We start from the raw sequence: 26,870 nt of genomic DNA, 5'->3' as shown, positions 1-26,870 counted from the left end.
GCTGACGTTCCCTTGGGCCCGCACTTCATTCTATGGATTTTCTGGAGGGATCTCTTTGGCGGAGGCGGATCTTGTTGTTTTACACGTTTCATCTTGTCATCGACGATTGTTTCACCTTGGGCTAACGCGGATCACCCTTGATCACATAAATTAATGTAATTAACCATTTAGAATCAAGTTTTAGAAGATAGAAAAAAGATCTAAGGATCAGGAGACCTAGAGTTGGCTCGCATTCTTACTGGAGCCAAATGTTGCATAACACGCATGTTTTGTACTCAGGCCTGCGAGCCCGCATAGTGCAGGTAGTTTGTAACTGATTTTCATGAGATAATAAAGTCTGTTCTACATTGCCTCCATCATGATTGCGTTGTTTCTGCTATGTAACTCTTGCTGCACGGTCCGGATTGTTCTCTTTGAGGACTCTCTTGCTGTGACTGCACCACACGCAGCAGCACATTGCCTTATTAACCTTAAGCAATCCAAGGCTTGTCCATTGTCTCCAACTAGAGTGAGGGTAAAAGCTTATAATACTTCACTACTTGCTAGAACCACCCATTGAATGACTAAGGAATGCTCTTAATAACAATTCAAAATAAGGCTCCTTATAATCACAAACCTCTTGTTCATCAAACTCTAAAATCTTATGCTTCAGAGACAAAAACCCAAAAAGGATATCTAGCAACAATCATATCTTGTGAAAATAAGAGTGGGATATTAGTTCACCAATGGAAAAGCAACTTCTTGTGTTATGAAAGTGTGAGTATAGAAGAAGCCAAGTCAGTGGACATGAATAAAGGGTATTGAAGAAAATAAATTCTTCAAAACTCTTTTCCAACACTGGAAACAAAAAGTGACTTCCCTTTCTAAGCATTTGAATAACATCCGAATACATGGCATAAGATTTACTCAATAATGCTAATGCTAATGCTAAATAGGGTAGATATCACCTAACCCACCAATGGTCTGCTCCAATCTATGCCAAAAAGGGTAGACAACATCTTACACCCCTGTTATTTCATCTAATCCACTATAATGATATGCTCCAATTTTATAATGGTGCCTCCGTTGTCTGAAAGCACCTTCATCCTGGCTATTTTAATTTATGAGCTTCTAAATTTTACATCTTTTTTCATGGGAACTTGATACCCCATGAACATAAGAAAGCAACAATGAGAAATGAAATATAGCTAAACAATGGTTAGTTGACAATTTCTACATCTGTATGATCCCTAAACAAAGGTCATTATACCAGAGCACTTTAGTAATTCAAGATGTCTTAACACAATCACTAGTAGGAAATATTAACTATTCTTTTATCATGCAATAAAGTGTAGAGTTGAAAATTACATCATTTGCACTTTTCACTTTTTATTGCATACTCATTTTGATGTCCATCAGCTTAGATATGTTTTAGGACTCTTCTAAGGTTGAATCCCTTCATCAAGGTGTTGTACAACATAAACGTGCATCTCCTAGTTCTTTCCTCTTGCTCTTGCTCATTAGTTTGCAATGTGTGTTAATGTGTTTTATATCTCTGCTCATAGTTTTGTGATTACAGTTATTAAAGTTTTTAGATTACCACTGATTCACCCCCCTCTTAGTGGTCCATTGTGTTCCTTCAATTGGTATCAGAGCCATAGGTTCCTAGTTAGATAAGCTTCCTCTAGCTTGGGTAGATTCTGGTGTGGGAACACAATGGTGATGTATGAGTCATTCTCTGCTAATGTTCCAAAGTTTGATGGTTCAAATTTATCTCATTTGGAGTTCAAGAATGGAAGTCTATTTGTCTTCCTTAGGCTATGATGTTTTGATGTCAGTTGTAAATGGTTACTCTGTTCCTACTTGTCCTCCTCCCAATCCCGAAACAAAAAGAAGATACAAGTGTAATGCTGAAGCCAAAACGACTATTCTCAGTGGGCTGACTGATACTGTATCCTTAAAGGTCAAGAAATGTAAATCAGCAAAGAGCATATGGGACAAACTGAAGGGAGTATATGGAGAAGAGCCTAGCACTGCTGAATCAGATTGTGGAAGAAAGATGAAGAAAGAATCAGATAAATGTACAAATGATGAAAATGGATCAGAAAGTTGCTGCAGTAAAGATAAAAGGGAAACTCATTTGCTATGGTACAACAGGTTCAAAGTGAAAAGCAAACGTCAAAGAGTGATAGTAGAGCTCAATCTAGAGTGCAAGATATATTTGGCAGTGATGATGAAGGTCACACCTCAGGGGATTTAACTCTTTGGATTAAATATAACTTTAATAACTGTAATCACAAAACTTTGAGCAGAGATATAAAACACATTAACACACACACACAGAACAAACTCATAACACAAGAATATACGAGGAAAACCCATGGTGGGGAAAAACCTCGGTGAGAAATGCTGCTGGAGTCTACTGCTCCAATCCAACCTCACAAATAAAATTGATTACAATGTTTAGGGCACCAACTCAAGAAGCATCAACTCTTGAAGTTTATGGGCACCAATCCAAAGGAGCATCAACCCAAAGGAGCACCTACCCCTACTCTGAGCACAATTTGATACAATGAAAAGCCTTGTTACAAATGTGTTTTTTAACACTTACAAATTTTGCCTTTGAGATTGATCTGATCCTTTTCTGCTCACTAGCTCTGACCTCTACTTGCTGGCCTTGTTATCAGTCTCTGTCCTCTGCTCTCTCTCTTCTCCTTGTCTCTGCAAATAGTTCTCTACCTTCCGCCCTGATCACCCCTACTTCTCTGCCTCACACATTGTGTATAAGCCACTGTGTTACCAGCACCTAGGAGATTCACAATACCATTTTTTATCTATTTTAAGGCTGAACATGCCCTCCTAGGTAGTTGACTAAGGTAGTCTCTAGAACAAACATCACCGTTTTTTTTTGTCTTCCAGAACTATTGTTAGCAAAATCTCCTCGCAGATTGTCTGATTCTGAAGTCTGCAAACAGCATGAGGATCAACACTTTGAGGCAAGCAACCTCAACAAATTACAGGTCCATACTTCACATGGTCACTACCACCTGCTGGAGGTCAAGAGTGCAACCAAAAGGTTGGGATCATGAGTTTCTTGGTCAGAGGTGTGACCTGCAGGGAAAACCACTGACGGAAAAAAAATTCAGGCAGAGGTCATGAGCACAACCATCAAGGTTACAAGTGCAACTTCTGGGTGACCAGTGATGCATTTTCCAGACTGCAAAATCAGTTCCTTCGAGTGTCTGCCAGTCACCTTTCCAGCCTTCTACAGCCTCTCCCAATCCTCTATCTTCTCCAAAGTTTGAATGAGGGGCACCTTCTCAATTCTTTTCTTTGTTTAATAACTGTTACAGATTCATTCCAGCTCTGTGTTAGTTACTTAGCATACAGATCTGATATATTTGTTATCCTAGAATTACTAGTCTGAGGAGCCTAGCACATTGGAAAAATAGTAAAAACACTAAACAAGCTTTTTATTTTCCTTTCGGAAAGAAACTCTGAAATAACTTCAAGAAAAAATATATAACTGTTGCATGACAGAACATGTACAGCCTTGCAATGGTGTTCACATTGTAGAAGTTCAAACACATCTTGCAAGATACACCTGCCATACCAATCACTAGAACTTACAATATTTGATTGACAAGCATACTGACTGTTGAAAATATGGTTGATGATTATGAGTTTTCCCAGAGTACAAATTAAATGTGTTTGTTTCTGTGAAAATGACCCGTGACACACAGGGTCATCTTTTTATAATAAAGATGTGATACTTGATTATTTAGTATCTAAGATGTCAATGTTGAAGAGGTTCATACATAGCTTACAAACCACTCTTTTTATTCTCTTCACCAATCACTGGGACTTGCAGTATTTAATAAAAGTGCCCTTTAACTGTTGTAAAAAAGTAGATGATTATGACTTTTCCAAGAATCTGAATATACAAATCATTCCTATCACAATGACCCATGTGCTATTGGTTCATCTTTTTATATAAAGTTTACCGAGTGAAAAATATTTACTTTTCTGCGTTGTTTATTTTTGGCCTACTGAATTGTCATCTAACACAGCTATAGGTACTATAGTAATGCCAAGCAATATAAGACTATAGAAGCATTCTACAGACCGTGGAATATAATTATATTCTGAGATTTTCTGTTCTAGGTGCGTGTCATGGTTGTACTGATATATTTGCATCTTGCAGGGAGGAAGTTGGTCCAGATGCTGCTCGTAAGTTTTTAGGTCACACACAGTGGCTTGTGAACTACTGGTTGCTACAACAGGGTTTCAGTATTGGTATAGGAGATACAATTGCTGATGCTGCAACCATGGAAGTTATCAATGAAACAATTTCAAAAGCAAAGAATGAAGTCAAACAACTTATTAAGGCTGCTCAGGATAAGCAATTGGAGGCAGAACCTGGTCGAACAATGATGGAGTCTTTTGAAAATAGAGTAAATCAGGTATCTTGAATCATACAATATATTTATTTTTCACATTTATAATTCGCTGCCTCTTATCAATGTGTCTTCTATCTCCCTTTTCAGGTGTTAAATAAGGCTCGTGATGATGCAGGAAGCAGTGCACAAAAAAGTTTATCCGAGAGTAACAATTTGAAGGCTATGGTTACTGCTGGGTCCAAAGGAAGTTTTATTAACATATCTCAAATGACTGCTTGTGTGGGACAGCAAAATGTAGAAGGGAAGCGAATTCCCTATGGATTTGATGGAAGAACCCTACCACATTTTACAAAGGATGATAAAGGTCCAGAAAGTAGAGGTTTTGTGGAGAATTCCTATTTGCGTGGTTTGACTCCTCAGGAGTTCTTTTTCCATGCAATGGGAGGACGTGAAGGTTTGATAGATACTGCAGTGAAAACATCAGAAACAGGGTACATACAGCGTCGTCTTGTGAAAGCTATGGAGGACATCATGGTTAAATATGATGGGACTGTGAGGAATTCACTTGGTGATGTCATCCAGTTCCTGTATGGTGAGGATGGTATGGATGCTGTTTGGATTGAGTCACAGAAACTTGATTCTTTGAAAATGAAAAAGAAAGAGTTTGAAAATGTTTATAGATATGAAATTGATCAAGAAAACTGGAATCCTAGCTACATGTTACCAGAACATGTAGATGATTTGAAAACCATCAGGGAGTTCCAAAATGTTTTTGATGCAGAATTGCAGAAACTAGAGTCAGATAGACGGCAGTTAGGCACAGAGATTGCTCCTAGTGGTGATAACTCATGGCCTATGCCTGTAAATCTGAAGAGGCTCATCTGGAATGCCCAGAAGACATTCAAAATTGATCCAAGGAAACGATCAGATATGCATCCTATGGAGATTGTAGAAGCAATTGACAAGCTTCAGGAAAGGCTAAAGGTTGTTCCAGGTGATGATCTCATGAGTATTGAGGCCCAGAAGAATGCCACTCTTTTCTTCAATATTCTACTGCGCAGTACGTTTGCAAGTAAACGTGTACTGAAGGAGTACCACCTTTCAAAGGAAGCATTTGAATGGGTAGTTGGTGAGATTGAATCTCGTTTCCTTCAGTCTTTAGTAGCCCCAGGGGAGATGATTGGATGTGTTGCAGCACAGTCTATTGGTGAACCAGCTACTCAGATGACATTGAATACTTTCCATTATGCTGGTGTTAGTGCCAAGAATGTTACTCTGGGTGTTCCTCGGCTGAGAGAAATTATAAATGTGGCAAAGAAAATAAAAACACCATCACTTTCAGTGTATCTAAAGCCAGAGGTCAACAAGACAAAAGAAAGAGCAAAGAACGTCCAATGTGCTTTAGAGTATACAACCTTACGAAGTGTTACAGAGGCTACTGAAGTGTGGTATGATCCAGATCCAATGAGCACTATCATAGAGGAGGATGTTGACTTTGTCAAATCATACTATGAAATGCCAGATGAGGATATTGCACCTGAAAAAATATCTCCATGGCTGCTGCGTATTGAATTGAATCGAGAGATGATGGTTGACAAGAAGCTCAGTATGGCAGACATTGCAGAAAAAATAAATCTTGAGTTTGATGATGATTTGACATGCATTTTTAATGATGATAATGCGGAAAAACTTATTCTGCGTATACGTATTATGAATGAAGAGGCTCCTAAAGGGGAAGCACAAGATCAAAATTCTGAAGATGATGTCTTTCTAAAGAAGATTGAGAGTAACATGCTCACAGAAATGGCTCTACGAGGCATTCCAGATATTAATAAAGTGTTTATAAAATCTGGAAAAATTAACAAGTTTGATGAGAATGAAGGTTTTAAGCCCGAGACAGAATGGATGTTGGATACAGAAGGGGTCAACATGTTAGCTGTTATGTGTCATGAAGATGTTGATGCTACAAGGACAACAAGTAATCACTTGATTGAGGTTATTGAGGTGCTTGGAATTGAGGCTGTGAGGAAATCTCTTTTAGATGAGCTTCGTGTTGTGATATCTTTTGATGGGTCATATGTGAACTACAGGCATTTAGCCATTTTGTGTGACACAATGACATATCGGGGCCATCTAATGGCCATTACTAGACATGGTATCAATCGTAATGATACAGGGCCAATGATGCGATGTTCATTTGAGGAAACGGTTGATATTCTTTTGGATGCTGCTGTTTTCGCTGAAGCAGATCCTCTGAGGGGTGTTACAGAGAACATCATGCTTGGTCAGTTGGCTCCGATTGGTACAGGTGATTGTGCCTTGTATTTGAATGACCAGATGCTACAACAGGCAATTGAACTCCAACTTCCCAGCTATATGGAAGGAATGGTAGACTTTGGCATGACACCATCTCGGTCCCCAATAACAGGAACACCACATCATGATGCAATGATGTCACCTAGCTATTTGCTCAGCCCAAGTCTCCGTAGTTCGCCAATTACAGAGGCCCAATTTTCTCCCTATGTTGGTGGGATGGCCTTCTCACCATCCTCATCTCCTGGCTACAGCCCTTCATCCCCAGGTTATAGCCCCTCATCACCTGGATATAGTCCCACGTCGCCTGGATATAGCCCCACATCTCCAGGATACAGTCCCACATCGCCTGGATATAGTCCTACATCACCATCATACAGTCCAAGTTCTCCTGGATACAGCCCTACATCTCCAGCATATTCCCCCACAAGCCCTTCTTATTCTCCCACTTCTCCAAGCTACAGCCCTACATCGCCAAGCTATAGCCCTACATCTCCGAGCTACAGCCCTACATCCCCAAGCTACAGTCCAACTTCTCCCAGTTATAGCCCCACATCCCCTGCATACAGCCCCACTTCCCCAGCGTATAGCCCCACTTCTCCAGCATACAGCCCGACATCACCTTCATACAGTCCGACATCACCTTCATATAGTCCCACATCTCCTGCGTACAGTCCAACATCTCCTGCATACAGCCCCACATCGCCAGCATATAGTCCCACGTCCCCAAGTTATAGTCCAACGTCCCCAAGTTACAGCCCAACGTCTCCTGGGTATAGTCCCACTTCACCAAGTTATAGCCCAACTTCTCCAAGTTATAATCCAGCCTCTACAAAGTACAGTCCAACTTCCCCAGCATATTCTCCAAGCAGTCCAAGATATTCACCATCAAGTCCATATAGTCCAACATCACCTAATTACAGGTAAAATTGGCAATATAATGCTACTGTTCGCTGCTTTGTCATTACAATGTGATTTGTGCATGGTTTGTTTTATCTTTATTGATATTTAAAGTTTTTTTGACAGTCCTAATTCACCATCTTATTCACCAACATCTCCTTCATTTTCTCAAGCGAGTCCCACTTACAGTCCTACCAGGTAAGGCGGTATTTCTCATTTGCCCAGTTCTTTGAATTGTTGATAAATGGTACTACAGATTTCATTCAATTAGAGGTACTGTTTTCTCATTTCTCGAACATGGCTGATCATGAATACTGTTTTCTCATTTCTGTAACATAGGTAATAATCTCCAGCAAATTGTTCTGTTGTTGCATGCAATCCTGATACTTGCAGAAATTAGCAAACTTATTGAAAGTAAATTCACTCCCATAGTTAGATTTGAAAGTCCTAATCTACTTACCAAACTTAAAAATGCTTAAATTCCTCAAGAGTGATAAGGCAATTGGTGATGAAGGTATGTGTGGTTTTAAAGGCCTTAATTTGGGCTTGGCAGCAGGGGCTCTACCCCTTGACACTGCCCTGTATCGTGACAAGGACACTGCCCCTTGATCCTGTTGGGGGCAACAAGGGCTGTTCCTTGACCCTGCTGGGGGCATTGCCCCCAGACCCCTATGAGGGGCACTGCTCCTCAACCCCATCGAGGTCTCCACTCTCAAATCGCCATTATTTATCAGGATCTCTTGTCAAATAAGAAACATGAATTGGGATATAACTCTTGAGTGCGCTAACTTAGGTGTTATTATCACAAACTTGCCACAAATTTCTTTAGATGAGGCAACTTCTACATACAACTCATTTAGAGGTTGAACTCATTTTTTGGTCTATGATATGTATTAAACTCGAAATTTGATTTATATATGATGGAAACCAGTAATATGCTTTACAAGTTATGTAACACGTGTGTTTTTGAAGAATATTTTTACCAATTTTATGTATTTAAAAATGTTTGATAAAATTGCTGAGTTTTTCCCCAAGTTTTTAAATTTTTTGGGCCTGCTGAGTTATTGCCAAGTCCGATTTTTTCAACTATGTTCTGAAATATCATTTTTTTACTTCTTGCAAGATAAATTTGCACATCTCCATGGTGTTCCATGATGTGTGATGTTATCATCGAGAATTGGAGATACTAATTTTGTATTATCTTCTACAAGGTTCAGAAACTAGTCTCCTAACCCTTAGGCAGTTAATGGCACTGGGGTCAAAGTATTATTGCATAAGTGTTCATATATACCGTGAAACATACATATAATCTTCATTCTCCTTATCAACAATATTGACCTTATTATTATTGTGTTGGATTATTTCTTTATATTTTCAAGTTATGCTGATATGTGTTCCTTTATTGAGGAGCACTAGATGTAATAAATACATAGTGATAGATTGATGGTGGAGATTAAATGGACTGTCAAATTTGCCATGAATGCATGATTGTGACTTGCAATCTTGTCATTTTGCAATAAATTTATGATTGTGACATGGAAAAAATCTATTGATTGTTCTTTCAACGATCTAATTACAAAATAGAATAAAATCAAATGTGATTTGATTTCCTACTGGCTGTCATATCCTATTTGATTTCCTACAACAATCTGCCAGCTGTGGTTGATGCAGCATTGCACCAAACTCACCACTTGTTCTTTCTTGTGCGCCAGAATTGACAGATATGGCTTCCATGCGCCTAGTTCTGTGAACCTCAGAATCTGCACAGAAGACTTTAGTAGAGAATCATATGCAGAGGAAGAAGTGGATGTTGTCATTTTTGTTATGCCCTTTTTGTTGCAGAAATGATATGAGCTCCTGCTCAGCTTGTGCAGATGCAGATATGCTCCATAGAAGTCGAGTAAAATTATATAACTATTGATTCTTTCTGCTAGTATCACTATATTTAATAGCTAACCTACCTTAGGCAGATTTAAGGCTGTTCTGTCAACACTTTCCATCCCTCCTTTCCTACTGCAAAAATAGTTGCGTGTAGAAATAATAATAAGACACTTAGAAACTAAGCAGCTCTAACGATGAGCATCCAAGTAAAATGAATAAGAAAATAGAGAGCTACATACCTGTGAACTGTTGAGATACCTGAAAATAAGATATCATGTGACCAGAAATGATTGTTGTGACATAGTATTGTTAAAGTGTAACATGCTAGCTTACTGAAGGAAATTCAATGCAAAATTTTAAAACAACTTGCATAAAATAAAGTGCAACAATTGAATGTACAATTTTTTTTTGTTGGAAAGTAACATCTAACTTTCCATTGCATGAACATCTTTAGAACATAAAAACCATCTGGAAGGAAACATGGAGCTGAAGAATAAACTTATGCATATTTCTTATTTGATAAGCATTTCACATTATATAGAAAAGCAGAGAATGAGTTAAGAGCCTACAGTGATTTGCTTTGCAGTTTGGTATCTTCATACAAGTCTCAGCTTGATCTTTCTAAGGGTGAGCATCATCAAGGTGCTTTTCCTCCAACCACAGACCTGGTGGTCCCTCGCACACCTTCCTTGTGGAAGTGGCCCTACCCTTCACAAGGGTGCAAACACAGGACTAGGTTTAATTGCCATCTGAGCCTAGTGTTTTGAAATTTATACGACTCTAGTTGGTCATGCACTATAGGTACCCCTTAACTAGCATGACCATCTAACTAGGAAGTGCATCTGGTTCAAGTGAATTGATTGGCGCATGCAAAGCCTTGTGCCACCTTGGCCAAGGGTTTTTGAAAGTAAACTAGCACATAATTTGTAGTCTTGTTCACTATCCCACTCGACTTGTTGACTCAACTGATAGTTCTAGTTGGCCTAGTTTGACAGACCTAGCCACTATAACAAGCAAACTTGCTTATCTGTTACTGCTTAGGTAGGTTGACAAGACCAAACAATAGGTATCCATACGTTTTGGAGAACTTGTGCTCTTGAAAGAGAGGTCACAAGTTCAAATCCCACAAGGGGGTAAGGTATGTACGCCTCATTTGTAGTGTAGTTAGGTACCTCCTGCAAGGAGTACGAGGTAGTCCAATACTGCTCTAACCCATCTGTAGACCCATACATAGATGGCTGGCATTGTGGACTATAAAAGACATTATTATTATTATTATTATACAAGGTAGATCATAGTTTTTAGTTCCTCTTCCGTCTTAATGCTAATATAAGTTAACTTTTAATCCCATTCTATGGTTACACATATAATTCATGCAATTCCTAATCTGAAATGCAAACCTCTAGGTGCCATCTTGATACATATCATTTATGCATACATGTACGAGTATAGTCAACATCTCTGGTTAAGTACATTGCTCAAATCATTTTAACTTTCTCAATGTGTAATACTCTAATGATGTTATGAATTTTCAAGCTCTAAACAAATATCCAATCTGTGCTTGTGCATTTACTATGCCACCATGGCTTACTGAGCCTATCAGTATTATTGGATAAAAATATGATTTATAGTTCTTATTAACCAGCCCTGGCTTCTCAACAAAAGAAAGATTCTCTATTTAGCTCTGACCATAAGCTTCCTTAACACTTTACTTCAAATTTGTTCTTATTTGGACAGAGTTATACCAGTTTTGGTTTCTTGGAGGAGTCAAAGAAAACGGTGCAGGGAAAAGAACCTCCAAACCCCTCTCTCATTGGATGTGGTTTCAGAAGATGTCTCTACAGAAAATAGTCCAAAAGACTAAGAAAATCTAACCTTACTCTTAGTCCCGACATCTTGATTGCTAGAGCTTTAAAAATGAATTTAAACTCAAAGACTTGCTTACGACTGCTGAGCATCCAGAGACTTAAGAAATATGATAGTTTCTTTCCGTTGTTTGTTTGTCCTAAGTTTAGTTATTCTACACTAATTGCAGAGTTGCACTGAGATTTTGAGGGACTACCCTTGTGCAAGCTTATTTTCAGATGGATATAGAAAGATTCTTTCAAGATGCAATTCTTTTCTACTATTTGCGATAGCTCAGAAGTTAAAAGCAAAGCTTAATTACAATTGACTTGCACATAGTATCTTTGTTTTCAGATTGAATGAAGAAAGAGATTCTATCGAATAGAAGTACTCGCAGCTGTTTTTGAATACATCGTAGCTAGGTAAAACAGAGATTAAATGAAATGAAACATGCCTGTGATTTCTGAAGGTTGATGGCTATGGACAAGCTTGTCCTTTCTAAAGCTTTATCCTCGAGTTCTCTGTTCTCCATGATCTGAGACAGCTTTTTCCACTACAATTCTTTTAAACTTGCTATGTTATGAATGCCTTTTAGAATCGGTTTCAGTGAAACATATATAATTGAATTTCAAATTACATACCATTTGATGAATCAAGAATTAGTTATCCCCAAAATGCCAATGCTCATGAAATTATATTTCAATTTCATTTCCGGAGAAACATGGAGTTGTGGGCTAATCCTGAAGTTCTCCGCTGCGTAATGAATTGGATAAGCTTGCTCAAATGCTAGTGTGGACAATGTAAATCACCCACATTGTGCGATGAAGAAACTTGGCTATATATTAGAATATTGTAATGTTTCTTTAATGGTCATCTTAGCCGTCTTTAGTTAGTTTCTATTTTCAGCTTCAGTTTACGATTGTTTCTTTTAGAAACACCATCTCCTGTAAATTCTTTATATAAAGCTCTTGCTCTATTGTTTAATAACATCGATTTACCATAACATGGTATCAAAGCAGGTCGATGGGGTTTTTCAGAATTTGGTGAATTTTTTAAATAAAAATTTGCAACCTCTTGTTATTTGGCGAATTTTTTAATAAAAATTTGTGGGGTCTTGTTTTCTGAAAAATTCGTAGGTTCTTTTCTTGTAATTTGCGTTTGTGCGTGAGGACTCTGAAATTTTCTTTTTCTCTCCGTTCACGGGTTTGCTGAAGATTCGTGCGAGGGTTTGAAGATGCCTCAATTTCTTGTGGTTTGTTTATGGTTTGTGATGAGCTTTTCTAGTTGAGATTTATGATTTTTTTCGTGCACGCGTTAAAATTCGTGCCTGTATTTTTGTGCAGTTCTGCCCACGAAATCGAGAGTTTCCGTTTTTTTCTTGTGTGTGAAGGTTTTGCTTTGAGGGTTTTGGTCGCCATTTTTTCGTGCCGGGGGTTCTGACAATTGCGTGGCTCTGCGCGCAACCTCCTCATCTATAATTTTTGCTTTCTGCGGTCTTTGGTTTTTAATGTGCTTGCATCTGTGTTGGTGTCGTGCGCAAGGGTCTTTTTTTGGCCATGACCCTTTTGTTCTGCCTCTCGAGATTCCGTTTTCGTGTGCGACCTGTGCGTATGTTGGCTCTGCGGTTTTGGTGGCCACGTTTGTTTTTCCAGCCCACGCGATTTGTTATTCTTGGTTTTTCGGGTTTTTAAAATAATTTTTTCTACTTAAATTTTTTTTGCATGGGTTTGTAATTTTTTCCCTTAAAAAATTATTGGTGGGGTTTTCTAAATTTTTCTTAAATTTTTTTTTTTGATGGGTTTTAATAATTTTTTCCCTCAAAAATTTTTGGGAGGGTTTTATAAATTTTGTCCATAAAAAATTACTGTGGGTTTTGTTCGATTTTTTGCCTTAAAAATCGTTTTGTAAAAGGGTTTTACCGCTTCCCTCAAAAACAAAGTTTTGTATTTTGATCCATGTCTCGGATTTTGTGTCTTGGGTTTTGATCGATTTTTCACTTCAAAAATTGTGTCCGGTTTTGATCAATTTTTCTCCTCGAAAATCGTGTCTGGTAATTTGTAATTCGTGATGTTCGTGTGGGATTCTAGGTTTTGCCTGATTTTATCCTCAAAAATCATGGGTACAGGTGTCCCTGTCTTAGGGTTTTTACCATTTTTTTTTTGGCTAAAAAACAATGCTATATTAGCTGCTTAATGCAGTTGCATAGGTTTAAATTTTGATTAATTGCAAAGTCCATTGGATTATATTAATAAGAGCTATATATATATATGCATGTGCCAATATTACTATATATGCACATGTATACATACATATATGTGTACATATATATATCATTCTCATTCATACATATTCATATACGCTCTATTTATAATGATATAATTAAATTAAACAACCACCATAATACCACAAGCTCAAGTCTTAACTTGTACCTAGTTAAATTACAAGCTCACGATGAAAATGAAAATTACAATAAAGATTGGAAGCACTATGTGTGTGCGGGAAAAGTGGTGCTATGAAACGTAAAATCCGGTTTCTAGACAAGTCCACACACCAATGGGACTCTTGGTGCAAGTTATGGAGCTATGTTGAATAGCTCAACTTCCCAAGGATCGTTCCATTGTTCTCCATCTCACAGGATCCCTCAAGTCAATGCCTTTGCTCTCAGATCACTGAGCAAAGTAACTTAGGAATGACAACTATGAAAACGAGGGATATTGATCAACTTAATTTGAATGCATTCCTAGTTATGCATGATATTAAAATATAGTATGATTTAAACTTAACATGGATATGATGATATACTAGTCTAATATGAGAGTGCTATGATAATATAAATGCTTCTTAAAATGCTTATTTAAGATGATTTCTATTCAAAAAGAGGCTAAATGCTTGATTTAAAAATGATTATGGATGTATGAAATTTAGATGCTTAGTAAAATGTCTATAAGTTTGATACTAAAGACTTGGATATCAAAATGAGAGAAGGAGGGCTCTATTTATAGAAAAAACAGGGCAATGGAGGGTCAAGATTGGATAATCTTAACAAGGGCCAGGATTGAAAGTTATCAATCCATGTTTACAATTCTCACCAATGAAATGGTGACAATTGTCAACAAAAGACTGCTTGAGAGGATATGTAAGAAGCATTAAATGCTTGAAAAGACCTCATGGTTACCTTAGGAGGTAAGGGTTAAGGTTAGGTTAAGGTTATCCATTGGATAAAGCTTTTACCCAAAGGATAAACTCTTGTGCAAGGGTTAAAGGGATAACCATGGTCAAAGCAATGAATGCTTGATGAGACCCTTGGGTTAGATGAAGGTTGAGTTAGAGAGAAAGTCTCTAACCATGCAAGAGGGTTGAGTTAACCATTAATGGTTTGAAAGACTTTCAAGGTTAACTTGTTGAAGACATAAAGCCTTTAATGGTTTTCAAAGACTTTGAGGGTTTGAGAAGTGACTTCCCTTTGCTTAGGGATGTGACAATATTTAAGAGATGGATTAGGCTAAATTAGAAGTGATTAGAAGAATCTAGAAGGGGGTTTAGAGAGGCAAGTGGGAGATGTAGGAGAATGCAAGTGGATGGAGGGTAATTTTAATTAAAATAAATTACTTTATTTCAACAAAAATAGATGCAACTTGCATAAATACAAGTGGGGAGATTTAAATAAATAAATTAGATTTATTTATTTGCAATGAACAATTTAATTAAATGTAAATTTACTTAAAAGGGGAGAAAGGGGAATTAATTAAATAAAGTGGATTATTTAATTAAAGGCTATGCAATGCTTAGGTGAACTTAATTAAATAAATTGAGTAATTCATTTAATCAAATAGATGAATGTGAATAATTTAATTAAACAGAATTTAATTAAATAGAGGAATGAGGTTAAAATGAATATTAAATATCAACTTAGATAAGTGGTCATTTTTATACGTCTACACTATGGAGTAGATCCTAATGGGCCGACTGACTTACAAGGTCTAGACGTTCAAAAGACCTAGAGATCAACACAACAATACTAAGACAATGATGACCCTAGACGAATTACTTAACTCACAGAATTAATATGTTTCAGATTGCAACTTCAACCTTTCCATATGTCTACGCTCTCTCCTGATGATACCCTCCCTTCCTTCTCGAATGGTGATAGGGTTCCTGCATCCACTTAGACACAAATGTAGTTATCCAAGAACTTATTCCAACCCAAGTTTTATAATAACAAAGCATAGTTCTCATAATTGTTCAACCAATAACATTCTTTCCAATGAAACCATGAAACCATTATTCACATTTAAGTTCATAATAAACATCACATTTCACATTGCAACAGAGCACAAAAAAATTGCTAATGAAAAAGAGGGATAATTATAAATTTTATGTCCTTTTGAAGGAGGTCAAGATGATCTGTCATTGAATGTCTCCAAACAGATATTTATTGGGTCACCATAATGATTACTGTTCTAAGCATGGAAGCACATCTTGGGAGTATCTGTACGGAAATATTCAAACAAAATGTGTTGGTCCACAATTGAAGAAAACATTGATGACTGACCAAACAGAGTGACAGAAATTTACAGCTTCACAGTCGAAGGGACTTAGTAGCTCTATGATCTGTCTCTCCCAAATATCTTTATAGAATCTGATATCTCTGTTTTGTACAAACTACAAACTGATATCTCTGTATTGTGTCGTAGGAACAGTGGAAATTGGGTGGAGGTTAGGAGCTAAAGATGATGTGGTGGGGGAATTTAATTCCATATTTGGTTTAAACTTTTTACTGTATAGTGTAATAAAGAAATGTTGGTCCAAACAAGTAGGTGCCTTTTGAATAAAATCTAATCTTTTTCTGTCATTCAATTCCTTCTCCAGTCACTTTAGTGATGAGGTGTCTTGAACTGATTGAGACTGACATCATAGTTGTGCATAACCATTTATGTAAATTGAAAAATGACTAAATTGGTAAAAGACATAATATTTTTATCTCTGTGGATGTATAATTTAGGTGGTTTTTAAAGTTAATCAAAAAGTAATGTACCTTGAGCATTCTTCACTTGTAGATTTTAGTAGGATTTCTTGTTCAGCATCTGCTGGTCTTACTTTACTAAAATAATCAAAATAAATAAGCCCATATCAATGCAATATTTTTTTTTTTCGATAGCCACCAGTAGAACCACATTTGAAACCGTAGTAATTCTTAAGCTCTGAATTATTATTTCCACGCATTTAGACAGATAAAAAGAAATACAATTAGATAAGGAAAAGTAACACCTCTTTGAGAGCGTTGTATCAATCTTGGCTGATTTTGTCACCAATATAAGGGGTTGAACCTAGATGAGTAAGCATACAATTAGAAGCTAGAATTCATTCTTCAGTTAAGCTCAGTTCATCAAAGTCACATGGGGTTGAACTTGTCCCAAGCATACATTTACAAACTGGAAATTGTTCTTTGGTTAAGCTGCTCTGAGTGGGGGAATTAGTTTGTTGAAGTCATACAACAAACATTTAAGTAGACTTAAAAAATATGCCTATTGCAAAAAAATTTGGATTTAAAAGACATAATTTTTGGAGTATATAAAATTTTGATTGGCATCTAACTGAAACATCTTGAAATGGAGTCTATGGAAGGACCACTTACGCCATCCAACATTTAAGTTCTCTTCTGCTTACACATTAAAGAGTGGGTACATTTTATGGTTTTCTATCTCTTCTTATATAAGAGTTTTGCATGGGATTTCTGAGACTAAATTTTATTTAGATCATACCGGAGAATTATAGTATGTTATTTTTTTTAAAGATCATACCGGGTTCGGAGAATAATAGTATGTTGCAAGAAGTGATATCCTTAATTTTACAAGTTACGCACACAAATTATTTAAATGGGTTGTGCTTTGCCAATTCTGTTAGAGCAAGTCTGTAATGATTCTGTCAAATTTCTTCTTGTTTGTTACGATTACTGATGCAACTTATATTGCAGTCCTCCATATTCACCTGCAAGTCCTGGATTCAGTCCAAGTTCACCACAATACAGGTAATCTTTAAAAGAATCTGGAGCAAAATAATCAGCTTGTATATTATGCTGTGTGTGATATAAACGTTGTCTTGATTTAAAATTTTAAAGCTTCTCTAAAGGACTTTCAATTAGTTAATGACTTATTTATGAATTATTTGTATTACACTTTAACAGTCCCAGTGCTGGTTATTCTCCAACTGCTCCTGGCTATTCTCCGTCTTCCACAAGCCAGTATACACCACAGTTCAGCAACAAAGATGAGGGGAGTACTCGATGACTTGCCTAAAGATGTTGGGTCTACAGATTTTTCACTACAATACAGGTAAATGTTTGAATAATCCTGAGCAAAATAATCAGCTTGTATGATATACTGTGTGTGATAGAAACTAAGTCGTGATTTAAAGTTTTCAGGCTTCTATTCAAAGGATTTCCAATTAGTTTTTATGAATTATTGTATTACACTTAACAGTCCCAGTGCTGGTTTTTCTCCAACTGCTCCTGGCTATTCTCCATCTTCCAAAAGCCAGTATACAACACAGTTCAGCAACAAAGATGATGGGAGTGGTGACTTGCACAAAAATGTTGGGTCAACAGATTTTTTTTGTTTTGTTTTGTATGATCCCACATAAAAAGGTCGGACGTGGGCAATGCTGTTCTCACTTTCTTACTAAGAAATGTATTATTAGATTTGGTATTCACAACTTTTCTGTCAATGGATTTTGATTGGCGTTCTTTTCCATGCCCAATCATTAATGGTTTAGAATGAAATAAACCGTTTATTATGGTTCCACTAACTCATTTTTTCTCGTCTGCCTGTGCATCGGATTTCTGTGGCATTTATTCCACCTTTAGTAGCGTGAAGTAATGTTCTGTGTGTATTGATTTGTGTAGCAATGAGACATGCTGGAGTATTTTATTCTATGGGACATTTTGTCCCATATCGTGTATAATTTAACAATATGCAGACATTTTCCCAAAGGATGGCATTTGTTTATAATTTTTGCTAAGATATGTGGTGGCTTTTGGGAGCATTCGCAGGTTGTTTACAGAAGTTATACAAACGATCAACTCCTATTTTCTGAAGATTTATATATTTAAATTCAACATAAAGAAAACAAATAATCATTTCTCCATTCATTGGTCTTGGGTTCAACTCCGAGGCTTGGGTTTGCCTGGTGCACGTGGTTTGCAGGTGATTGCATGCATCCCCAGGTGATTAGTCTCACATCAGCTTGCCCCTTCCTGGCCCCAACTTGGCAGTAAGATCAACCAAGGCAAGGCAGGTTGGGTGCTGGGCTGGGTTGCGAGTCAACAAAAAAATAATAAAATAATCATTTTTCTATTATCCATAATCAGTAGAAATGAAAATATATCGAACAATTAATAGTTTCAAAATGTATTAAAAATGTACAGTTAACAGAAAAATTGAAAGAAAGTATAGTTTCTTTTGGTTGTCATAAGTCATAAAATAACAACGGAGAGAAAGTATCTGTTTTTTTTGGTCGGTCTTCTTGAGTTTTGTTCCATTTTTTGAAGTCTGTATATTGTTAATTAACAGCACTCGTTCATAATTATAGGCGCTTTATAAGTGCATACTAACCAATAAATATTGTATAAAAACATACAGATCAGTGAGGCTACATTGGATGTTAAGATTAAAAATATCAGAATATTTTTATCAGTAAATAGCCGTTAATGCCTAATGAGGTAAATTTTATGCATGGTTAGAGATGTTTTATTTATAAGGCACCAACAAAGGTGAGGATGTATTAGGGGAAAGGACCCAGTAGTCGTGCACCCTAACTTCACGCTTCTCAAAATCCTACTTGGAAATTTCGAATCACTCCGATTTTTTTACAGCAGCTTACTTGGCAAGTCCCCTGCTTATAACTAAGGTTTCAGGGCCACATCATCAAATATGATGCCACATCAGCATGCTTTTTGCCAAGGTGTCCAAAACAGCCCCAAAAAAAAGTGAGACCAATAGGCGTGCATTAGAGACCCCAATAGTTGTGCAGCCGATGTGGCATCACCTGATTGGTTACTTTTTACAATATTAGTACATTTCTTAACAACTATTGGTACATTTCCTAACAACTGTTAGTACATTTCCTAACAAAAATTGATATTTTTTGTTTCAAACAATAGGTTTTATTTTTCAATTTTTGGAACAAAAGGTATCAACAACCCTCACAACAATTGGAACATGCTCAACTACTGGGTCCTTTCCCCTAGTAGCTACTAGTGGAGGAACTGATAATTGCTAGTAGTAATTTCGAGAAGCGGCCAACCGCAATTTAAAATCAAATTTTTTATTAAATAACTTAAATGTGGGGTATGCAAATTTTATAATTGTATTTTGTTTCCATTTTGGGTTGTATTTGAATATTATAATGATCGTGTATCTTAAAATATATGCTGATGACAAACATGCATATAAAGGAAATATTCAGATATCGAAAGATACAAAAAAAAAATTCACCTAATGTAATAGACCTTGTCTTTTATATTTCATAGTAGTTTAATGCCAAGTCTTTATGAAAGTGAAAAAATAAATGAAGTAAATGCAAGATAAATATTAAGCATATATAACAATGATTCTAGAAGAAAGCTCATGTAATAATTGTGTGAATGCTTTAAATGATAAATGTGGTAAGCACGTGTTAGATAAGGTATTAAAAAATAATAATGTTGCCCCCATATGGACAAATAATGGTGGTGGCCGGTGGTTGCCTTTAGGGGGTAGGGCACCCATGTAACATAAGAGCAATTACAATGACATTTGCCTCCTAAATGTGGCATCCAATAATGTGGGTACACATTGGTTTAGATAAGGTCGCAAGTCCCCAGTGGTAATGAAAGTGTAAATATGTGGCATGCAATTGATAATATGGGGAAGGCTCAATGTGACCCTTTGAACAAGGTCAAGTCATGCAAGAACACAATGCAATAGAGAGGGCCACAATGTAATAGAGAGGGCAATGTAATAGGGAAGGCATAATCCAATGTGGTAAAATGGGCACATTAATGAATCATGTGAGCACAATAATATAATATGCAAGTGTGGAAGCTTGTAGTTAGGTAACATCCTCAATTATGAAGGCATAACTCTGGATGCCCTCAATGCGGTAAAATGGGCATTTATGATATTAATGAATCATGTGAACACAATAATATAAGATGTGTGGAAGCTTGTAGTTAGGTAATGTCTCCAAATTGGCAAGACAACGAAATATAATTGCATATAATGAGAGAAAGTATAATGCCTCCCAAATGGAGAGGTATGATAGATAAGACGCCAAGGGAAAAGACACGATGCCCCTATTGTAACTCAAAAGATCTATAATTGATGATTAATCAATGCGTAAGGAACAATATAGCCTTGAATGACCTAATAAAAACCATGTCATAATAAATAATTTGAAGTATATCGATAAGTATGTACAAATGAAATGTAATCACGAAAGCACGAGGTATCATTTTTGCAATTTTATCTTAGGGTCCACGGATGATAATACAATAAATGTGCATGACACATGGCATCATGAATACAAAGAGGTGTGATCAATGTGGTCCACCATATATTGTCATAGGTCAAGAAGTGCCTTTCATGTAAGATCAAGGGCTATAAGATTTGCACACTATGAAAAGCAAGCACAAGTGCACAATGGGTTATGTCACCACAAAATATGTACATAATCATAGTCAGGGGATATGGTTCATTAGTTGCAAGTTTGTAAAGTTTTAGAATATTCTTGATTTCACGATGGTGGTTTGTAGGACCTTTGTGCCTACTACTAGTGTTTGAGAATGAGTGCAAATTTAGTGCGAAGACACATAGAGATAGCGAGTTACTTCTTGAAACCCTATTTCTTTTATGCTTTATTGAAGTTATAATTTTTTCATGTTTAAAAAATGGTATAATTTTCATTATGTTTTGGTGCTCAGGAAATTGACCCTTAGGATTATTCCTGTGCCATGTATTTTGACATGTAGATTTGAACTTGATCAATAAACACTAATATCAACTTTTAACATGCCTTCTTGATATTTCCTTTCTTATTTTTATATGTAGAATGAGCTGTAGATACATAAGCATTTATATAACCTACAAGTACTTTATCTACATGCATTGCCTCTTGATGGTGCATATGTGTGTTATTGAAGGCCATATGGTTAATACACATGATCACATTACCCATGCTACACTTTGATAGACATGCTTACTACACTCACTATGTGCGGGATTTAGACATCACAACACTTACCTTACGATAAGTGAGATGAAAGTCATACTTGAGGTTGTGTGAAATTTTATGTATTCTTGTTAGAGGGTGGACAATTGAGGCCCATAGCACCACACTACATAAGATCATGATTTTCTCTAGTAGTGCACATGATTCACACGTTACCATCACGGTGACCAAAATTCACTAAGATCATGGTTAGTGCAATATCTTGGGGGCACAAGTGGATTTTGTTCACCATTGGTCTCTTTATTCTCCTCTCATATAGTTATGTAGAGAGGTAGAGGAGCAACAAATAATTTTTGACAAGGCTCTTCTCTCCTAGCCCAACTTATGATGATTTGAATGCATTTGTCAATGAGAGATCATAACACTCTTAAGGGGTATCACTAATACATTTAGGTCTATCAACATCTAAGGGTGCTAGGCCCCCAGGACTACCATTAACCACAACATCTCTATGCCTAACATTGGTATCTCAATCAAATACCACATAAATAGATAGGTGGAGAGGAGGACCATTAAAGCTTGGTAATAGGAGCAACAAATTAAGGCTTGCATATTCACATGTAGTTCATATAGATAACAACATATTCTAGTTATTTTGCATCACAATCTAGGTGAGAATTTGATAGGAATAACACAATTGTGTGTTATTTAGTGTTATTTATTATGAATGTCTGCATGTTTATTTAAGCTTAGATAGATTGTTCCCCTAGAGCTTGTGTTAGATATGAGAACAATATATCATTTTGACAAGGTGAGATATCAAGACTTGCAACCAAAATGTAGATAGATATAGATGATGTCAAAGAAAACCCCTTGTATAGATAGCAAACATATGATATGGGGGTGCCCCCAGAATATGAGGAATGGTGGGAAATAGATGGGCTACCCCCTTTCTATACTAAATACATTGACAATTGCCCCCATTTTAGGAGGGCTAATCCACATGACACATTAAACATTTGCCCCTTTAGCATGTACCAATTGAGATGGGTTGGCAAGCTAGAGATTTATGTACAATAGTTATGATATTACATTTAAAAACATCCTTATTTTATGTAATGACATTTACCTAAAATATTAATATTAAATGCTCAATTTTGGAATAACCTCCGAGAATAAATGTAAAACAACAAAAAATATGAAACTTCTACATCACATATAATAGATTTACACATGAAATACTAAGAGGAACTAAATATCATTCAAATGTTTGATTCAAGTACATAACAAATTCAAGTGATTACAAAGATATTATTCAAACACTTGAAATGTTGAGATATTTTAAAATGTTGTTGAAAAAATCTAGGTTTGAACTGTAGATTTAAACTCTATATGATGTTGCCCTCTAGAAACTAAAGGGTTTTTATCCTCCATCCAAATCCAGGGGTTTTCATCCTTACATTCAATAGATGAACACAATGTTCGAACTAGTGTTGGGGTTTGTTGATAAGATGATGAAAATGCAAATTGATAAAATTACAAACCTTATATAGAGGTTGAAGGCCTAGCATGGGTCCAAAGATGTTAAGAGTTGTTTGAAAATCACTTGGCATTTTACATTCAATTTTTGGCCCATTGATGACATCCTTGGTTGATTATGGTGATTAGTGAATCCCTTTTTGAATGAAGGGTGTTCATGAAAGACATGCAAAAAGGTAGGGGTGTAGGAAAATGTGTATTATAAAGATGCAATGGTGAGAGGGATCATAAAATCTAGAGTGGGGACGTTTCTTTGAAGTCTTTCCATTTGATGTGTCATTATATTCTTTGAATTTTTGAAACTGGGGGATGCAAGGAATGGTATTTAAGGATATTGAGGTGTAAGGGGATCTAAGAATGTTGGGGTGCATTGGGATGCAAAAATTTGAGGTCCAAAGAGATAGAGTGGAAAAACAATGAGGATTAAGCTTTGGAGATATTCAATGAAAGAGGGAATGAGACTTGGTCTTTAGAGATATATGATGTAGGGAGGAGGGATGATTGAGCTCTAGAGATACTTGATGTAGGAGGAAGTGATGACCAAGATTCAAAGAAATTTGATGTAGGTAGGATTAGGGAATAGACTTTGAAGACACTTAATGTAGGGAGTATAAATCAAATTTAGGGATGCCTAATCTAGGAGGGAGTGTAAATTGGGTTTTAGAGATACTTGATATAGGAAGGAGTAAAGTTGTGGGGATGCAAGGAATGAAAGTAAAGCATGATAGATTAAGAGTTAGAAATCATGCTAAGGGTTGAAAAGTGACCTAGACACCCTCATACTTAGGATTACGAGCATTATGAGTCCACCCTTCACAAAATTGCTTGCAAAACTGATGATCCAAGATCTTTGGTCCTTCTTAAGCAACATCTTTAACAAGTATATTCTTTCAATAAACTAGATATTTTGTGATGCTTTTGTTCCTTAACTTCTTCAACTTAGTAGCAATTAGAATACTAGGTTCCAATATGAGCTTAGCCTCATCATCTAAGGGTGGAAAATCCAATGATGGTGTGATGTTGTTTGAAGGCTCCATTGAGCAAGACAAAAATGTTATAATTTTTTTATATTTTTTGGAAATTCCAATACATATGGAACTTAACTAGTTCTCTGCAATATCCTATGGTTTGAGGTTTTCATCCTCGCCACTATTGATGGAGTTATGATTGTAAGGATACAATCTTAGAAAGATTATATCTCTAACTTTAAATAACCTCATTATGTAGTTCTAATTTGCATATTTGTTAAATTTAAGCTTGCTAGAGGTGATTTTGAGTGATCTCAATATGTCCTAGCTACACTCCACCAATTCACTAGTTGTTAACACTTTGATATTTGTGAACATTAAATCAACAAATGTTAATGCATCACAACTAAACAATTCCATGAATGGAGACATACCAATGCATATATGGTGGGTACTATTATAGCACTTCTCTCTCAAATGTAAACACTTAACCCAATTTGATTGCTCATTTAGAACATAGTTCCTCAAGTAGCCTTTTATCCACTTGTGCATTATCTCTATTGTCCATCTATTTGGGGATGGCAACTTGTTCTTGGAGAGAATACTACACCAATAAGATAAAATAATTGATGCTAAAAAGAGCTAAGGATTTTACTATCTTTGCCACTAATAATATTTTTAGGTAACCCATGTATCCTAAACACTTCTTTGCAAAATAATTTGGCCATTTTGTGTGCTTTGAGTGATGAAGAAATAACAAATAATCACTCATACTTTGTTAGCCTATCCATCACAATATAAATTCAATATTTTCTTTGTACCTTGGGGAGGATTGTGATGAAGTCCATGGACATATTTTCCCAATTCTACTTTAGGAAAGGCATTGACTGAAGCAATCTTTCTATTAAAATATGTTCTATTTTATTTTGTTGATAGGTCATGTATTCTCTTATGTGTTTGATGTTATCTTTATTGAGGCCCTTCCATGATAACCTATCTCTAATTTTGTTGTAGATCTTGTGGAATCTAAGGTGTCCTACACGAAGTATATCACACAAATCCATTTAAATATTCTCCTTCATTCAATATTTACTACTAGGAACATTCCATTTTTTAAGGAATGTGACAATTTGATAGTACATATCTTCTCATAGTCCCATCAGGGAGATAGGTAGAAATTACATTTTTAACACATTACACCAATAAAAAAAGTTTTGTCAATAAAAAGTATAGTTGAGGTAGAACATAGCTTCATAGAAAGAGCATCAACAACTATATTCCTTTCTTCTTTCATGTACACTAGTCAAAATCACAATCTTGGAGTTTACCCACCTATTTTTGTTGCCCATCTTTCAAATCATATTGGCGATTAAGGAACTTCAAGTTGTTACGATATTTATTCACCATAAGTATTTCACAAACCAAACCAAACCAAAGTGTAAAATGACCATTCAATAGCAATAAGTGGATCTCAACACTCTTCATGAGGAGGTTAGTTGGCTATGTGAGATGAATATGGATGTTCAACAAAGATATTGATCTTGGTCTCACTCTCAAATGATGACTCATGATAGTGATAGGAGTCAGGTGGGGGAGGGATCATTAGGCCTCTTCCCAAGAGAGTCCCACTGTACGCTTTCATGCATATGCATTTGATGCATACAAAGAATTTATCACTTATAATATGATACATTTTATGATTATATGTGGTTGATTATTGTGATGTGATGTTTGATTCATGGGATACACTACAATCTTTAACTCCATTTCCTTCAAATTGAGAGGGAGATATTGTGAGCCACTTAATAGTTTCTTACACCTCCTCTTTATCCTTTGTGAGTCATCTTCCTAGGTTCACCTACAATGCAACAATACCTTGCATAAATTATTAAGTTACTAAAACCTTTGTGATCTCATCTCTAGGACTTAGAATACTAGATTTAATACCAATTAGTGCAATGGTTGAATGCTTGTCAGATGACTAATTTGTGAAAGGGTTTGTAGAGTACATACTATAATCTTGCTAAGAATGCTAATGGAGATTGAACAAGAAAATAAAGGTTAAATTGGAAAAATGAAATAATTAGAATGAGCCACTAGTATGTGAAGTCAAACCACAAAATGTTTCTCAATCATTATGTAAATATTCATAAATAATCTTAGCATTTACAATTGAACTAGTCTAAGATCTACCTAAAGCCTAAGGATCCAACCCCTTAGAATGAGAAATACATCTTGTTATATAGAAATTAAATATTTCTCAATAAAATTGAGCCTAGGACTCTTTTGACCTTCTAGAACTAACAAACCTATATTAAATGGAATTCTTGTCAATTGAATTATTTTGATAAAATGATCAATATTTAAAAATTAGACACTTCTTGATCTCTTCATGGTAGGCACTATAAAATATATATTTTAGATTGCAACTCATAAGGCACGAGGTTTTACATTAGTAGCAATGTGCGAAAGAAGAGTTCACAAGAGACCACAACCACCCAACATACAAGACATTATTGAACTCAAGTTAAGCTTAAGTATGCAAAGCTACCACCACATCAGGGTGCACATAAGTTAAGCCTACACACAGGGAACTACAAACACTTTTTCGGTGATGTAGGATCATACCAATCCTACATCAAAGATGAAGTTTGATTACAATCCATGTTGATGTTGCTAATGCTAATGTGTTATGCTATTGGTATTTTTTGATTTTATTTAAATTGGATGAATAGTTTTTCGTAAATAACCTTTCAATAATCTACAATTTATATTATTAGCTTTTTCAAAAGAAAAGTTTCAAAACCATATTTTTTAGCTCTAGTTTTTAATATATTAA

The 26,870-nt window shown here is 36.0% G+C and overlaps 1 protein-coding gene across 1 annotated transcript in view; it reads left to right on the top strand.

Moving 5' to 3' along the window:
• LOC131065849 (DNA-directed RNA polymerase II subunit RPB1) overlaps window positions 1–18,122 on the top strand; it is a 30,744-nt gene extending 12,622 nt beyond the window's left edge. Inside the window, exons 10-15 of the mRNA XM_059207373.1 lie at window positions 4,184–4,442; window positions 4,527–7,615; window positions 7,719–7,790; window positions 17,293–17,346; window positions 17,503–17,650; window positions 17,856–18,122. Of these exons, the coding sequence (XP_059063356.1) occupies window positions 4,184–4,442; window positions 4,527–7,615; window positions 7,719–7,790; window positions 17,293–17,346; window positions 17,503–17,605 (3,577 nt within the window). The 3' untranslated portion in view covers window positions 17,606–17,650; window positions 17,856–18,122. The remainder of the gene's footprint in view (window positions 1–4,183; window positions 4,443–4,526; window positions 7,616–7,718; window positions 7,791–17,292; window positions 17,347–17,502; window positions 17,651–17,855) is intronic.
• The last annotated feature ends 8,748 nt before the right edge of the window (window positions 18,123–26,870 follow it).

This window comes from Cryptomeria japonica, chromosome 6, assembly GCF_030272615.1.
Source record: "Cryptomeria japonica chromosome 6, Sugi_1.0, whole genome shotgun sequence".
In the NCBI taxonomy this organism is placed as follows: Eukaryota; Viridiplantae; Streptophyta; class Pinopsida; order Cupressales; family Cupressaceae; genus Cryptomeria; species Cryptomeria japonica.
Note: the sequence above shows the minus strand (reverse complement) of the source record. Positions and strands in the feature narration are given on the sequence as shown.